Source organism: Adiantum capillus-veneris, chromosome 27, assembly GCF_014529385.1.
Source record: "Adiantum capillus-veneris isolate H3 chromosome 27, ASM1452938v2, whole genome shotgun sequence".
Lineage (NCBI taxonomy): Eukaryota > Viridiplantae > Streptophyta > Polypodiopsida > Polypodiales > Pteridaceae > Adiantum > Adiantum capillus-veneris.
Genome location: NC_140957.1, coordinates 107,350,189 through 107,366,970, shown reverse-complemented (window position 1 = coordinate 107,366,970; position 16,782 = coordinate 107,350,189). Strand labels below are relative to the sequence as shown.

At 42.8% G+C, this 16,782-nt stretch overlaps 2 protein-coding genes and 1 pseudogene across 2 annotated transcripts; 1 reads left to right on the top strand and 2 right to left on the bottom strand.

Moving 5' to 3' along the window:
- Positions 1-1,576: 1,576 nt before the first annotated feature.
- Positions 1,577-11,033, bottom strand: LOC147422528 (uncharacterized; annotated as a pseudogene).
- LOC147422529 (uncharacterized) lies at positions 8,452-10,005 on the bottom strand. Its single transcript, XM_086502383.1, has one exon. The coding sequence runs from the start codon at positions 10,003-10,005 to the stop codon at positions 8,452-8,454; it is 1,554 nt and encodes a 517-aa protein (XP_086358509.1).
- A 647-nt stretch (positions 11,034-11,680) lies between the features above and the next one.
- Positions 11,681-13,928, top strand: LOC147422527 (putative mannitol dehydrogenase). The gene is made up of 6 exons (XM_086502844.1): positions 11,681-11,838; positions 12,145-12,258; positions 12,543-12,770; positions 12,875-13,160; positions 13,243-13,396; positions 13,519-13,928. Exons 1-6 carry the CDS (start codon positions 11,759-11,761, stop codon positions 13,716-13,718), a joined length of 1,062 nt encoding a protein of 353 aa, XP_086358970.1. The 5' UTR covers positions 11,681-11,758; the 3' UTR covers positions 13,719-13,928.
- The last annotated feature ends 2,854 nt before the right edge of the window (positions 13,929-16,782 follow it).

Genomic DNA, 16,782 nt, shown 5'->3' with positions numbered 1-16,782 from the left:
ATTCAGGACCTAGACTAAGGATGATTAAATGTTACTAACTATTTTCTGAGGGTGTCCAACCCCTAGTGTTGGACTATGTAACAGTTTATGCATTGTTTCTATATAAATTTATCACCTTTCTCAAAAAAAAAAAAGATTGATAAGGGTGATAACACAGACAAGAGTGCCACATAAGATCGAGCCCATGTGCTAGCCAATGAGAAAGCGAAATGCAATCATGTAACCATCCCACCACACCCATTTGCTTGTACAAGAATTGACACTCTCTAAATTCATTATTTAGCCCAAGTATGTCTCTCTTCAAAGAGTCACCTTATTATTGGTTGGTCCCTATCATATGGATCAAACTTCTATGAATACTTTGTTCTTTAAAGTCTATATAAACATGCCAAAAAAAAAAAATGAAAGCAACATTGGGAAATAGCATTTGAATTTGAAAAATGTTTTCTTTCTTTTCAATTCTGAAGGGACACATGGTGCTTTCATTGGGAAATAGCATTTGAAAGTAAATGTTTTCTTTCTCTCAAAGTTTTTAAAGGGATACATGTCAAGCAAACAATTTTGAAGGACCTTCACCCATATGGATACTAAGGCCTGCACTTTTCCACCCTCTTGCTTTCAGCAACGCAGGAAGTTCCATGGAGCAGTTCACACTGCAAAAGCTGAGCTATTTAAGTTTAGCTACCAATTGGAAAGCATAGTAGCTGTTTATTGGCTGCTGCAGGTTGTCCCTTTCATGGGCGGCTCAACCAAGCCGGAAGTAGGCTGCGAGAACTTGGCTTCAAGTCAGCACGGCACGCAAGCAATACCATCGGTTGGGCAATGGGCACGCGTAGTGTGAATTGCAAAAGTGTGAGTGCAGGGTTTGGTTGGTCCACATCAACGTCCGATGCGTAGTCCGAACGCTGTCTAAGGCAGTGTTAGGATTTGACAGGCACCTCAAAATGTCAAAAGACAGGCATGCAAGAAGTATGCCCTTCTGGATAGAAGGGAAAATTTTGACATTGCCCTTCCAATGACAAAAGAGTGAAAAATGTCCCCTCATGCAGCACAAAGAACAAGCATTTTGCGGTACTACCAAATACTTGTTTATGACAAATGCCAGCAGAGCGTCATATCAACATTCATCTGTACAAATTGAACGTCAAGGCATCCATTTTCCATACAAGAAACAAGTAGACTTTATTGGAGAAACTAATCAATTCTTACACATAGTTACTCAACACTATATTTAACAACTTTAGCATAAGGATTTAGGAATGAATTGTGCCACATCCACATAAATTTAAAACAAGGCTTAGGCATACCTTGCTAATGAAACTTCGTAGCTGATTAAGTACCACAACATCCAACGACTCAATCAAACTTGGCCAAAGCGGTAATCCTTGGATTTTTATTGACTAGCAGCATATCACTGAGCTCGACTTTCTTGGGAAAGAAATACGTATTTGAGGAATGCCAATGTAATATGAGTGAAAACGCCAATATTCCTTTAGTTGCACGTTTGAGCTTTCTATCAAACCTTTAGTAGCTTAAATGCCAAAAAGCTCAATAAAGTTGCCAACAAAAAAAACAACTAACAATGATGTGACAATGCCCATTTCAATGAAGCTATTCGGAACATTCGAAATCTTGTTGAAGTGCAACCTCCTGCAACCATAAATGACAACAAGAACCAACTTTATCATCCACTATGCATATACGGGCAACCTTAACATGTGATTCCCATACAAGAAACAATTACCAACATACAAAATTTCCACGGCAATTAACTTTCCAATGTCTGATGGGATTGGGCCTTCAAAAGAGTTATTGTGGAGCAGCCTGTGCACCAAAATTTATGAGTCGACCTTCTATGCATCAAAGTCTACAAGGATTTTCTAACAAAGACGAGCTACTCACAGATGGACTAGAGGTTGCTTGACACTGAAGATGCCAACTGGAATAATTCCAGAGAATCTGTTAATATGAAGGTGGCTGCCAAAAAGAATGTGTCAGCAAGTCAACTAGAGTAGTGGACACAAAGGGCAAGGAAGGTGCACAACAAATCATATGTGAAACTTACAAATGGAGTGCTTTTGTTGAATTAGCTAATTGTAGAGGTAGGTTCCCACTCATCTGATTGTATGACATATCGAACCACAATAGCTCTAAGAGCTGGCCAATGGTGGTTAGAATAGAGCCGATAAAAAAATTATGGTTTAAAGCCCTAGCAAGGAAAAATGTTTTTCCATCAGCCCAATTAACCAATTGATTACATAAGACATACATGACAACAGTCACATACTACAAGGCAAGGCAACGAATGTGAGGAATCAACATCTCAACATTGAATTGCTCACTTACAAATACGTTAGTTTGGCAAGCTTTCCCAGACCATCAGGTATTGTACCAAAAAGGCCACAATTCTGCAAAAAACTGCCAAAAAAAACCCCAACAGAAACATTAGTTTCACGATACAAAGAAGAATTCATGTCGTCTGTAGAACCTCCAACACTCACAGCTCTTCAAGGTTGGCAAGCTGGAACAGCTCTAAAGGAAGGGTCCCTACAAGGTTTGCATTGTAAGAAAGGTCCCTGCAATTCACATTAGAAAATTCACGTATACTCATTTGAATCAAAATAAAACAATTTATATGTGTTATAAAAAACAAAATCTTTGCAAAGTACACACAGAGTTTGTAGATTTGTACAATCTTGCTCATTGGTAACAGACGACAAGGGATGAACAAGACAAACATGTTGAAGGCCATATATGGCTGGGTTGCCTGCATAGATCCCAACACAAAATTGATCAATGAATAGACATGTACCTATTTCTTCAAAGATGATTTCAACATACCTTTTGGCCGGACAAAGAGCGAATTTGCTACAGTCCAGAGGTACAGATCCTGGAAGATGCTAAAACTGTTGTAGGCTTCTGCCCTGCTTATGTGACAAAAGATGTGGATCATGTCTGTAAGTAGACCATCGATTCACAAAGCACACAGAAACCATGTTCTCTAGGGGCAGGCATGATACATAGGATAAACCATACTCGAAGAAACAAAAACTATTGAATGATACCAAAAACATATAGTCAGACAAAACAATCAGACAAAAACACCTTTCGAGACATGGAGCACCGCACAACATAACTCTTGGGTTACTTTTGCTTCTTGATAGACATGAGGTAATACTACAAAACTTAGAAGCTGTGCGCTCCTTGCCGCACTGTCGAAGCAAGGGACTTGCCAATACACCGTGTGCGAACCACAAATGGCTCCAAGCACACAACAAGCCTAAACTAGCAAGCTCAAGAGAGCAAAGGGTGTGTCACCCACCGCTCTACGCTGGCCTTCGTGGTGGATTCCTCGCCGCGATGAAGAAGAAGCTGCAGTCGTGCCGTGCTCAACCGCTTCGCCGCCGTCGTGCCTTCGTAATGCTCGATTGCACACACACTCTCCCTCTCTCTCTCTCTCACACACACACACATACACAAGGAGGTGAAGAAGAAGAAGATGGAGATGGAGATGGAGCAAGAGCACTCTTCTATTGCACAAATGAGAGAATGAGTAAAAATTAGGTTTAGTTGGCTTTTATATGAGCTCACCCCATTCACACTTGGGCGCCCATGCTTAGCCAACTAATCCCTTGAATGTCCCAGTTAGAGTGCGCCTCTCATCGGCGATCACTCTTACCCTTTTCCTATTGGTCCGACAAACCCGGTACCTGACTCTACCAAATACATAATACACGTCCGTCGTACGTGATGGGGTGTCCGTGAGCCGTGAGGGTTAACATGCCCCCCTTCCTGATGTAGATTCCGTCCTCGGAAGCTATTGAGTTGAAGCTGGTTCATCGAGGTGGAAGAGCGGTCGACATGGATGTGCGTAGCCTTCTTCAATCACTGCAAAATCAAACAACATTGCCACAGTAATTGCATTCTCATATACAATTAAAAATCACATGCAATTTTAGACAGACAAATTGATTGGTAAAAGAATTTCAAACAATTTGTTAGCAATGAACATTAAATTGCAATGTAATCAAATGCATAAACAGATGTAAAGGTAGAAAATTAAACAAGTCTGGGGTCGCTAATTTGACGGTCGAAAGGCACTAGAGATCGAATATTAATACCATGGGTAAGCTTCTTAATTTTCTGTGGTCAATTAAGTTGTTTAATCACGAGAGCCAAGTATTCATGTTCGAGGGCTGACTAGAGGCTATATCTAGAAGACCTTGTAGTTAAGCTACCATAAAAGGAATTTCTCATGAAATCATCGCCTGACTGATTACTTTTTCTTTGACCCCCCAAAGTCTTTTCACATTGATTCAATTTTGATGTGTGTGCTTATTTTGTATGCCTTGGGTTTTTTGCTTTTCAAGGAAAAGCGCCCACACTGGGAATCTCTAGGGCTCTAGTACCATAGGCGATACATGTGAGTGAAGTACCAATTTAAGCAGGGATTTCTCTTCCAGCTTAAAATTTTACATTGTGGCACTTTGATTTTTTGTTTGTTCATTTTCAGCATTTAAATTTTGTAACTTTGGGGGGTCATATAACACTGTTACCCTCCCCAGGCTCATCACATTAGTAAACTCCCTTTATAATACTTAAGCTAAAGGTCACTAGGGTTAAGCCCACTAGAAAGCCCTAGTACATTTCATACAATGCTGCCTAAATCAGATTAAGAACCTAAGTAACCATTGCTTATTAGGAAGGCATTCCCCATGGTATTAAGAGAAGATTTCTAATACCTAGCTTGGTCAAACTAGCTTAGTCGGAGTGCTTGATTTTTAAACCTAGACAAGTGATTATGACAAAACATTACATTGAATTAAATGTTTGATACTAAGCCAATGCGCTGAATATTATGCTACCAATCACAATCAAAGCAGACAAACATTGATGCAAAAAGATAAGGGCAATGCTAATGGACAAGAAACACCTGTTTGTGTTGATGGTCGCGCTTGATTTGAAGTGTGAACGAGAGAAAGGTTCCATGAAGGTCCAAATCCTATCAATAGCAACACGCAGAACTTCGCTAATCTCTCAACTCTAAAACAGAAACACTCCTATCGTACTAATCTTACCTACCCTCCATCACTCAAGTGATGAGGATCAAAGGTGTTTTATGGCATAGGTTTCTGTTTCACTGTACTAGATGTGACATGTGTAGGTCTGAGTCAATGTTTTGACTTTTAATGTGCATACTCGTTTGCTAATTGCTCTTGCTCTTTTTTTTTTTTGGTGAGTATAAAGCTTTATATGTACATTCCCTAAGATTGGGAGATATAGAGGTCAGGGAGAAAGGTTGAGAGGGAAGCAAGTGAATAATGGATGTCCACAAACACTCCCCCCTTCCTTGGGTAGATCATACCGTTTGAAATGAGCTTGTCACCCTTTGAAACCAATTGTTCCAGTTGGTAATAGGTGAGGATTTTTGCCAGTAGTTTTCTATTACCCTAGGTGCCTCGTCAAGTTGCAAGGGTGGTAAGGTACTCTCCCAGGATCGAACTTGAAGTGGTTCATCAGGTGATTCTTGAACACTTGGAGGTGTGGATTCTTTTGTAGCTTCATGGAGGTCCACTACTATAGATGGAGGCTGTGTAGAAGCTTTTACCTCTATGGATGTATTACATGAGGAGCTAGAAGCTTCATGGGACTCCCCCATTCCTGAGCTAGGTGGAACAAATCGTTCTTTCTTTGGTACCCAAACTAGCTCGGGAGCGGGTGTGTAGCATTCTGTGATTGTTTTCTTTCCACGATCATTGATTCGTTTTGGAGCTACGGGATTGGGCTCACATGGGTCAGGTGATAGGTAAGAGCACAATCTACGTTTTGGCACCCATATTTGATCATTTCCTTGATAGTAGCCTTGGGCTTCCAATAGTCGTTTAGGGATCCATCGCAACATTTTCTTACTTTTCTTGGAGCGAGTGGTACGTTTCTTACAAGGCTTCTGTTTTTTAGCACTAGCTATGGTCACTAAAGAAGCTTTAGGGACCCACTTGTATGTTTTCTTCGTTACATTAGGATGAGTCTTGTCGGAAGCGATATGCATTGCTTGTAGCATATTTAAGGGTATAGGCATTTCATCCCCCTCAGGTGTTACCCAGGTCGTCCCCCTATTTCCCCAAGTGTCTATGGTTGCTGCTAGGTGGACCCAATCTACGTTGTCTGATTCAGTCATTCCAGGTAGGATATCCATATAGACACTCTTTGGGGGTGTGGGGTCCACGTGCGATGTGAAAGGAGAGTCCACTTCCCCACCCCCTTCGTGTGCTTCATTTGCATCAGGTTCCGAGCGAGTAGCTCTACCTAATGTTTCCATGAAACGGCTAAACATACTAGTACTAGGCTGTGGAGCTTCGGGAGGTGCATGGCCTTCTCTCTCAGTTTTTTGGGTAGGGTATGCTTCCATGATTTTTGAGTCGGAGGAGGAATCACTAGCGGCTATTTTAGGGTCTTGGGTGGTGCTACCTTGTGTCCCCGCTGAGGGTCTAGAGCCTATCATGGATGGGTAATGGGTGTCCGTATGAACAGAGGCACCCTCAATATGCTCGTGTTCTAGCACCCGCCCAGAGCGTAAGTGCATGTGCTTTTGATACCCTAAGCTGTCAAAAAGCTGCTCTAGGAGGCCTTGTGACTAGTTTTTAGCGTGTTTTTTATTTGTTTTTTTGCTAGATTTTTTAGAGCGTGTCGTGGAATGGGCCGTGTGATAGCTCGAAACGAGCGTATCGCTAGGAGGGACGCGCTGTGCTTTACAGCCCACCGTTTGGTTCTATTTTGCTCCAGAAAAGCCCGAAACAGTCTTTTCCTAGCTGGGGAACTAGGCTCCAAATAGCAAGTCTAAAGGTGCAAGTGGGAAGAGAAGGGAGGAGAGTGGAGGACTTGTCCCACATGCTCTCATTCCCTCTTGAGGGAGTAGGGTATATATATAAGAGTGAGTCTAGTATATATCATAAGATTGAGGATTGAGGCTTGGGCCTGGGGATCCGATCTCAATCTAACTTTTATTCAAACCAACCCGTTCGTTTTAAAACTCGCGTTCGAAAATTTAACCTCCCCCTCACTCGCGTTTTTATTTTTCAGATTTTATTTTCAAAAAGATTTTATTAATTTTTTATTTTTTTTTAATGCTGAAAATGCAGAAAATTTAACACAGAAAATGCAGAAATTGAAACTTGACAGAATCAGAAAATGCAGAAAATGCAAAAACGCAAGAAATGCTAACTGTGCAGTGCAAACCAAAAAACGCAGAAAACGCAAAAAACAAAAATCTCCACACAACTACACACACTCATTCCATGCCTTTCCTATGATAGAAATTGCACCACAAGAAAGCGTAAAGTGCTAACCGAGCTTAGTGTAGGGCATTTCCCCGGCAGCGGCACCAAAAATGTGCGCTCCTTGCCGCACTGTCGAAGCAAGGGACTTGCCAATACACCGTGTGCGAACCACAAATGGCTCCAAGCACACAACAAGCCTAAACTAGCAAGCTCAAGAGAGTAAAGGGTGTGTCACTCACCGCTCTACGCTCGCCTTCGTGGTGGATTCCTCGCCGCGATAAAGAAGAAGCTGCAGTCGTGCCGCGCTCAACCGCTTCGCCGCCGTCGTGCCTTCGTAATGCTCGATCGCACACACACTCTCCCTCTCTCTCTCTCTCACACACACACACACACACACACAAGGAGGTGAAGAAGAAGAAGATGGAGATGGAGATGGAGCAAGAGCACTCTTCTATTGCACAAATGAGAGAATGAGTAAAAGTTAGGTTTAGTTGGCTTTTATATGAGCTCACCCCATTCACACTTGGGCGCCCATGCTTAGCCAACTAATCCCTTGAATGTCCCAGTTAGAGTGCGCCTCTCATCGGCGATCACTCTTACCCTTTTCCTATTGGTCCGACAAACCCGGTACCTGACTCTACCAAATACATAATACACGTCCGTCGTACGTGATGGGGTGTCCGTGAGCCGTGAGGGTTAACAGAAGCCATGAGTGAGGTTGCAAGGTAAATTTTCCTTCGATCTGCCTCTTCTAGAGCTTACAAAAAATGCAGAATGTTGATGCCATGGGAATCGTGGCGTAAGTTTCCGAAGCTTGACCAGCTGTAGCATATATTTGTTTGCCAAAACCACACCCATACATGCTTGGATCATTGCCATAACCATTCTCTTGGATAATACAGCTACAAAAGTCTTTAAAACACTAAAGTTGAACTGCCAATTCCAAAACCTGGCGTCATGCAAGAGTCAAAGCAATAATCAAGCTGTCTCCAAGTGTGAAACACTGCGATTCTTCATGGTTTTCCACATCTCAAAACAGTCATCCCACATCACCTCTTGCGGACATGATTCCTTCGGAGTATCGAGTCCAATGAACATCGCCAAACTCAATGCTTTAGTTGTCAATCTGTTTCGAAACTTGTCCTTGATTTTGTTCAGCTTTGAGAAGCCTCTTTCACATGCAACGGAAGAAAGTGGAAGTAAAAGTAAAGCTCTCCACAATTTCACTGTCCATGGGAAAGACAACCTCCCATTCATCATGATTGCAACAATCTTCCCAAGCAGCATGCATACTCTTTCCTTTGAAGCAATTACGCATGCGAATTATGAAGGACTTGCGTTCTCCTTTGCATTCTTCTTCATTTATGAAGGAATTAGCTTTCTGTCCAAAGTTTTTCAACAAGACATTTAGCCACATTAGAGTAAGACAATGTGCCTTCTCTACATCCTCATCGTAGTCCTTTGGGCTAAAGAACTTTGCTGCCTCAAATAGGTCAAAGTCTACTTTGAAGCGATTTGACAATGCTATCACCAAGCCCTTGATATACATCACTGCCATATACACTAAATTATTCACAACCCCTTGAAAGGTCTCATGCGGGTCAAGCGTATCATCTTCACACATTGGCCCAAGATGGAGCAAATGAGTGTGTGTCTTTCCTGTAGAATCAACAAAAGCAATGATTCCATTTTGCTTATGGGCCATATTAAAAAATGTTTGGGTGTTCAAGGCATCAAACCCAAATATTCTCCCTAGGAAAGCCATTTGCAACGACTCCACTGCAGACCTCAAATGGTTGCCAATAGAAGAAATATCAGGATGGTTCTCCTGAAGTTTGCAACTGAGTATATTTAGCTCTCCAAGAACATCAACAAAAAAGTGCAGAAAAAACTGATTCTTATAGTTGGTAAGATACGTGTACAAGTAGGAGTCTTCTTCTTTCAAGGCTGTCAATAAAGCAGGCATTAGACGAACAACTCTTATCATTACTTGGCCTTTTGAGAGCCAACGCACGTCATGCATTTTCAACAATTTTAGCTTTCCATGGCGTCCAAGATTAAAAGCATTCACAACTTGTGCCAATGATGCATGTCTCTTTGCTGATCTACATATCCATTCATACAACTTTCTAGCCACCTTGTCCACAAATTTGAACTTCTTATACATTTTAAATGCATCACCTGCAGCAAGTGATTCTCTGTGAGCTATACAATGAAAACTCAATAGATGTGGTACCTGTCGCTTCAGCCTGGCCACCAAACCATTTGAGCCACCAGTCATGACTGTAGCACCGTCCGTTGCAATACCTATCATCTTATGCAATGGAAGCTGCATTTCAACTAAAAAAGCACTCAAGGTGTGAAATAACCCCTCTGCATCTACATTGTCCACATGTAACAAATCTACAAAAGACGTGCATATGGGACCATTACCATTCTCTAGCATATATGTCACATATACAATCATATGCTGGTTAGTACTTACATCCGTACTCTCATCAATTTGCAATGAGTAAAAAGGACTTGCAACAATGTCCCTTTTCATCCTCTCTCGATAGACATGCTTTATTGCCTTGGCAAACTCTTTTCTTGCACTTGTACTAGTATAAGCAGAATACTCATTGGCAATAGGCATGTGCGGTGTCCTCATGAAACGTTGGAAGTTGCAAAGCTTAGGGAACTCATCGAAAGGCAAACTACGACGAAGAACATACCATGACGTTTGCATGGCAGAGATGATTCTTTCCCTCTCTCCCTCGGTCATCACTGCAACATGTTTCTCTATGGGAATACATGTTTTCTTGTTGTGGGAATCCCATATTGCCTTAGCAAGCTGATGGGACTTAGAACCCGCATGTTCATCCAATGCACTCCTCTGAATAGTAGTTGAACCTTCTGTAGCATACGGATTCTTCTTCTTAGCGAAGATGCACCACCTACATTTAATTCTTTCCCTCTCATCATCATAAACTGGAAAAGCCCAAGGATGAGGAATTTTCCAGCTTTCTAGCCACTTCCGAACATACTTCTTCTTACTACTACCGGATTCGGTGTCATTAGTGCCAACAATGGCATTCGCAATAGCTTCTTGATTAACTACAGGAACTTGCCCAAGAGCTTGTTGGATAGTCCTTTGCTTCTTGCTTCGCCTAGGTCACCCAAGGGGAGGCATCTAAATACACAGGAGTCAGGACTTAAGACTTAGGAGGTTTGATCATTTACAAACATGAGTGAAATCTGATACAATAGAGTAGGAGCAAGTGAGCGGCATGCCTCTCAACTCGATGAGCCACAACATAAGGCTCTAACCAACAAAATGACCAACTGTCAAGAGCTTTCTAGCTCATGTCAACAAAACCCACAACTAGCATACGAAGCTGGGATTAGACGCCCTGCTTGCATCAATAACTGCTCGCTCACAAAACTCAGGAGTGTAGCACACACTGGCTCTACGGAGTCCAGGTGGCTCTGCAGATCAAAAACCCCAAGAGGGTACCTGTGTCACGCCTCAGTGGGTATGCAACACAACTCAAAGATGTAGTCACTGCCTCATAAGACCATACATAAACTGAACTCAAAAAGCCACTCCACAGCCCACTGCAGGCAGTCTCAATGCAAAAAGGTGTGAGAGAGCAGTTTTCAAAAGCCCTGCTCGAAAGAACCTGGTAGAGCCCTCACGAGTATTGTGTATCAAGTGCTTCTGAATAGCTGTGTGAGCGGCGAGAACTGATGCGCTGAATTTGAACATGCATGCATGATGCGAGTCGCAGGCTGCAGTCCCCTGTTTGGGTTAACGAATGGCTTGGAACTTGGAAGTTGGAGGTAGCCCTGCAGGGCGCAATGCAAAACAGCCCACGCAGGGGTGAATCACGGTATCTCACTGCCTGGCGCGCAAGCCCGCGCTCTTTCAAGGTTAGTTTTAATTTCTGTCAAATTCCAACATGTAAAATTCACATGCAAATGTATCCATGGCATATGCCATGTGGCATGGATTCACTCCTACTACCTAGTCTCAGACTCTCAGTTCAGGTTAACGAAGGGCTTTCTTAAGGGTTGCCCTTTTAATGACAGAAGAGTGGGATTATCATCTTTCCATGAGGAAGGGGTTTTTTACCTTTCTCCCTTCAAAACACCGGTGTCGCCTCGAAGTGGCCTTCATACGAAGGGCTCGAGGGTCAAAGAAGGGAAGAAGGGCGTCAAATCCTAACACTGTGGACCGACTCTAAGGCCTTTAGCAGGCCAAACAGACTTTTCCGAAGACTGATCAGTGATTCTAGCCGGTTAAAAATACACTAAATTATCCGAACTCTGCTTTGAACTTGGAAGTGGACAGCTTCCTACCTCTCCGTAGGACTGCAATTTGAACAGGGCCGGAAACTGCAAAGTGATGTGACGAGGCAACTTTTAAAAGGCTTTACCTCTCGCGCCTCCCTCACACCAGCGGCAGTAGCAAGAATCAGCAGCAAGCTAGCAAGCTCGCCATGGCCGGTGTCAAGCACGTCCACAGCTTCGCCGCTCACGACAGCTCGGGCATTCTCAAGCCTTTCTCATTCACGCGCAGGTCTTTAATGCCTTCCTTATCGTCTTCTCTGCTGCCTTCTGCTTCAGTCTTTGCGATCGTGCCTGCTTCTGCGGGAGTCCGTTCTTTCTAATGTTCCTTGGTTCTTCTTTGGGAATGCTGCTTCCCCATTGCTGCTTTCATTAAGATTAGAGGTTCATATCTGCTGCATTGCTCACCATTACTTCTAAGTTCACTTCCAAACGCTCATATCTCCGGTCCTGCATGTTGTCTTGCCTTATTTGTACTGCTTGTGTACTGTTAAAGGCTGATCTGCATTTCACGAGAGGTGTTGGCTCGCTTTCTCAGGGAAACGGGGCCTAAAGATGTGGTGTTCAAGGTCATGCATTGCGGCATTTGCCATTCAGACCTGCATCAGATTCACAATGATTGGCAAAGTTCCCGTTACCCCATGGTTCCAGGGTAAGTCCATCCTTTTCTCTTGTCACACTTTGTTCCGTACACGTTCATCCTTCTGGTTTAATTAACTTACAAGCCTCTCTGAAAGCAAATAGATTAAGAGTTTTTCTATGTGAAATGGCTTGTAAGGATTACACATGAAAACTATTATTAACACTTCAAATCTGCTTTTCCACTTACAAAGTGAGTTGCAATAAAGGCTCACAGATTTCATGTGGCTTGCACTGCCCTTGATTTTAAACTTTCATTGCAAAGGAGCATATTGACATATTTCTTGATCTGAGCAGGCATGAGATAGTTGGCATTGTGACCGAGGTGGGTTCGGAAGTTACCAAATTCAAGGCAGACGATCATGTGGGCGTAGGGTGTATGGTGATGTCTTGTGGCCAGTGCGATTCGTGTGAGAAGCAACTGGAGCAGTTTTGTCCAAAGGTCATATGGACTTACAACAGCATCGACTTGGATGGGACTCCTACTCAGGGTGGCTTTTCGACTCTTATGATAGCCAATGAGAAGTAAGATCCTTTTGAGCCTTTCTTCCAAAGGAAGGCGTTTTCTTGAATGCATTGGGGGAGAGTATAGGAGCAGTCTGACTCTTGCTTGACATGTTGAAGTTCAGTTTTGTTTTGCATATACCGGACTCGTTGCCTCTGGATGGAGCCGCACCTTTGCTTTGTGCGGGAATCACTGTATATAGCCCTATGTCCTACTATGGAATGAATGAGACAGGGAAACATCTTGGGGTGATTGGATTAGGAGGGCTTGGCCACATGGCTGCAAAGTTTGGTAAAGCTTTTGGCCTCAAAGTAACAATAATCAGCACTTCTCCAAACAAGAGAGAGGAAGCACTGCAGAATTTGGGTGCGGATAACTTTCTCGTCAGTACCGATGTAGATGCTTTGAAGGTTTTGTTCGACTTTATTGCACTCTTTTCTCTGATTAGTCTTCTTGATGATTTTCCAACATGTTCGCTGGTTGTGTTGACAGAAAGCCTCTCGAAGCATAGATTACATAGTGGATACAATTTCCGCTCCTCATGATCTAGAACAATATCTGGAGCTTCTTACCGTGAACGGGAAGCTTGCCATTGTTGGAATGCCTATTAAACCCTATGAAATCCTCCCCAGCACATTAATCTTTGGTGGGTTCTGTTGACCAAGTTTGACATCATATTTTGTTGAGTGATCCTTTGTGCCATTGCAAATGGATATCAAGTTGAATGATTTGAATGAATTAATGAATTGCTTGTCTTATTTTTGGTAGGACGACGCATGGTGGGTGGAAGCGTGATTGGTAGCATACGGGAGACACAAGAGATGCTGAACTTTTGTGCCAACAAAAATATCAGTTGTACCATAGAGAAGATATCAGTGGACTACATAAATACAGCCATGGACAGACTCAACAGAGCAGATGTGAAGTATAGATTTGTGATCGACCTAGAAACCATTCAGAAAGATTGATGAGTAATTTCTGATGGGCATGTCTGCTTGAGCTACGATATTATTTAGGGAAAATTACCAAAATACCCCTCTAATTTGTGGAAATTCTCAAAATACCCCTCAAATTTCAAAAATTACCAAAATAATCTTGCATCTATTTTGGTTGGACTGTTCAAGGTTTTCTAATCTTTATTCCTTTTTGACAATTTAGATCTGTTTTTGAGTGCTCAATATGTAATTTGTCACATATTACCTTGCAAAAAGGGCAATTATGTCAATGAAGAAATTCATCTCCAAAGCTTGTGTAACATACCCAAATTCTAGTTTTAGCATCTTGTATTGATAGACAATCAATCTTATGATGAAAAGCTACAAATTTTTTTGTATTTCAAGAAATTTAATCTCACGACCAGGGGGTGTTTTGGAAATTTTTGAAATTTGAGGGGCATTTTGGGAATTTTTGCAAATTAGAGGGGTACTTTGGTAATTTTCCCTATTATTTATCCTCAAACCTGAATGAGCTACTAACTCGTTGAACTGCAAACTTGATTGAGCTAAAATAGGACACCCACATCCTTCTCAGGGTTTTAAAATAAAAAACAGAAAATTCCTTCTTTTCAATTTCACAATTGAAAGGAAGTCAAGTTGCTGTTTTGGAGAAAAGCATGTTTGACCAATTGTGGTGTGCTGGGGTCGGCATGGGCATGGTTCTCTCTCTCTCTCTCTCTCTCTCTCTACTGCTTGTGTACTGTTTTAGACTGATCTGCATTTCACGAGAGTGTAGGCTCGCTTCTCTCTCTCTTTCTCTCTCTCGCAGGAGCTCTGCGCCCAGAAGGCACGGGTAGCCTGATGCACAGGCTACAGCAGCAGCTGTGTAGGGCAGGTCTCTCTCGCTCTCTCTCCAAGTTTCCCCCTCTCTCTCCCTCTCTCTTTCCCAGTTTCCTACTCTCTCCTTGCGATTGCCCCGCCCCGCCCCCCCCAAGAGGCAAGTCACATTAAGACTGAGTATTTTTCTTCACAAGTGCATTATATTCATCTTGCATAGCAGTCATCCAATTCTCTAAATTTTGTGTTTTATCAAAAGTAAGAGGTTCATCCAGGTTGGTTGGTTCACTCTCTCTCTCTCTCTCTCTCTCTCTCGCTTTCTTCCCTTGGTCTATACGCTTCTGCATCGTTGACTTTGACATGGTATAAGGACAGAGATATTCGTGACCTTGGTGAAGCAAGGCGACATTGTTGAGAAGTGGAGACCCGTGAGGAGAGCCGATGATGCCATCCATATTCTCAGCAAACTGCATTTTTAAAACGTTGGTGTCATGGAGGCATTTTTTTCATGCCCTTTGCTCCCCTTCACTAGCGGACCTAGGCACTACAACTGCTAGAATTTTGACACTCTCATCGTGCAAGTATTGATGATAGTCTGACGCCAAGTGGCTCTTGACATTAGCGTGCCCGCCATTGCTAGCGCTTTTATATGCTCTTGGAAGCACTCTTGTGATGGCAATTGGCTCTTGACAATAGCGTGCCCGCCATTGCTAGCGTTTTTAAACGCCCTTGGAAGCACTCTTGGTGACGGCGACAGCATCTTCAGATGTCGGAAGCTAAAGGGGCTTGGGTGGTCAGGGCATTTTGAAATGTTGGGGAGAGAAGGGTAGCTGGTTGTGGATGGCGGTTTGAAACGTGGGTGCAATGGGAGAACTGCCTAGTGGTCTTGACATTGGCTTATGAGAAAATTTTGACGAGAGGCGACCCTCAAGCAATGATTCTTACGCCAATCTCAACTTTTTGAAACGTTGGAAGGAGAGAGCCATACAAAAATTCTTTTGAGGACATTGTTTTGGCATAAGCTTGGCCTCCTATGACAATGCCGACTAAAGGCATGGCTTGAGGATGAGTTTGTGGAGCGGCTTGGGAGAAGCACAGAGTGCAAAGGCCCTAAGAGGGCTTGTACCCACCAGATGGTCCTCCCCTTGCTCAAGTGCCCCTGATGACAACGACCAAAACCAACAAGTGGCTATGGCTATAAGATCAACCATCCAGTTGGCGGCCTATGCATCGACACAATTCTCAAGGAAATTGGCAAATTGTTTGGCTCGAAATTGTGAAGTCAAAATAAAATACACGAGTTCGCTAGAGGAAACAAAAAAGGAAAGCTTGACAGGGATGGTAGTACTAGTACTCAGCTAGCTGCCTCGGTATTAACAAGGTACAACCACAGTCATTATGAATGTAACTCGATGCTTTGTTTGGCTCGGGAGTTTGAATCCAAAGACAAAAGCAAGAACTCATATGTATACAAAGTGAAAGGCAAGCTAGATAGAGATTACAGTAATACAAATTTGACAGAGGAGATCGGCATGGCACATGTGGTTGCGGTCACAGTGGCCTCGACGTCAAATTTCTAGTCAACGGTCAAGTGTCACCACTAGCTTCAGCTAGAGAGGGGCTTGTGAGTAGTAGAGAGGGACAGAATGTGTTTCAAAGTTCACTACCTGGAAAGTATTTTTGTGAAGTCGCGGAGCGGAGCGTGGGTCGACTCTCTCTCACACACACACACACAGTGAGCTTACACAGTACAGTACGCAGAGAACTGTTAGAAGGGTTATCTCCCAATTCCTTAGTATTCACAAAGAATAAGTTAGTATATACAAAGAGTTAGAGGTAAGTGAGTTAGGCGGACGGGCGGCCATATCCGCATAAGAGGCCACTTGGGCTTTAATCCCAACAACCTCCCACTTAAAGTCCAATGTGGCACTTTAAGTAACTGTAAATCTATGAACATAAATGTACAAAGATTTACATGGCTGCCATCTATCCAATGCCCAATAACTCACGACAATGCACAAAGCCCTCTCCTGGAAGTCCCTTTGTGAGTAGATCAGCAGGATTGTCCTTGGTGTGGATCTTCAGCAGTTGTATCTGCTTGTCTTCAAGTACTTCCCTAATGAAGTGATATTTCACATCAATATGCTTAGTCTTCGAATGGAACACTGGATTCTTTGCCAATTGTATAGCACTTTGACTATCACAATATAACTCTGGCATATCTGCATTGATTCCCAAGTCTGCAACCAATCTACCAAGC

Coding starts and splice junctions, on each gene's coding strand:
- LOC147422529 (XM_086502383.1), bottom strand. CDS start 10,005: ATGCAAACGTCATGGTATGTTCTTCGTCGTAGTTTGCCTTTCGATGAG.
- LOC147422527 (XM_086502844.1), top strand. CDS start 11,759: ATGGCCGGTGTCAAGCACGTCCACAGCTTCGCCGCTCACGACAGCTCG. Junction 12,259..12,542: donor CGTTACCCCATGGTTCCAGG/GTAAGTCCATCC, acceptor TGATCTGAGCAG/GCATGAGATAGTTGGCATTG. Junction 13,397..13,518: donor CCCCAGCACATTAATCTTTG/GTGGGTTCTGTT, acceptor TATTTTTGGTAG/GACGACGCATGGTGGGTGGA.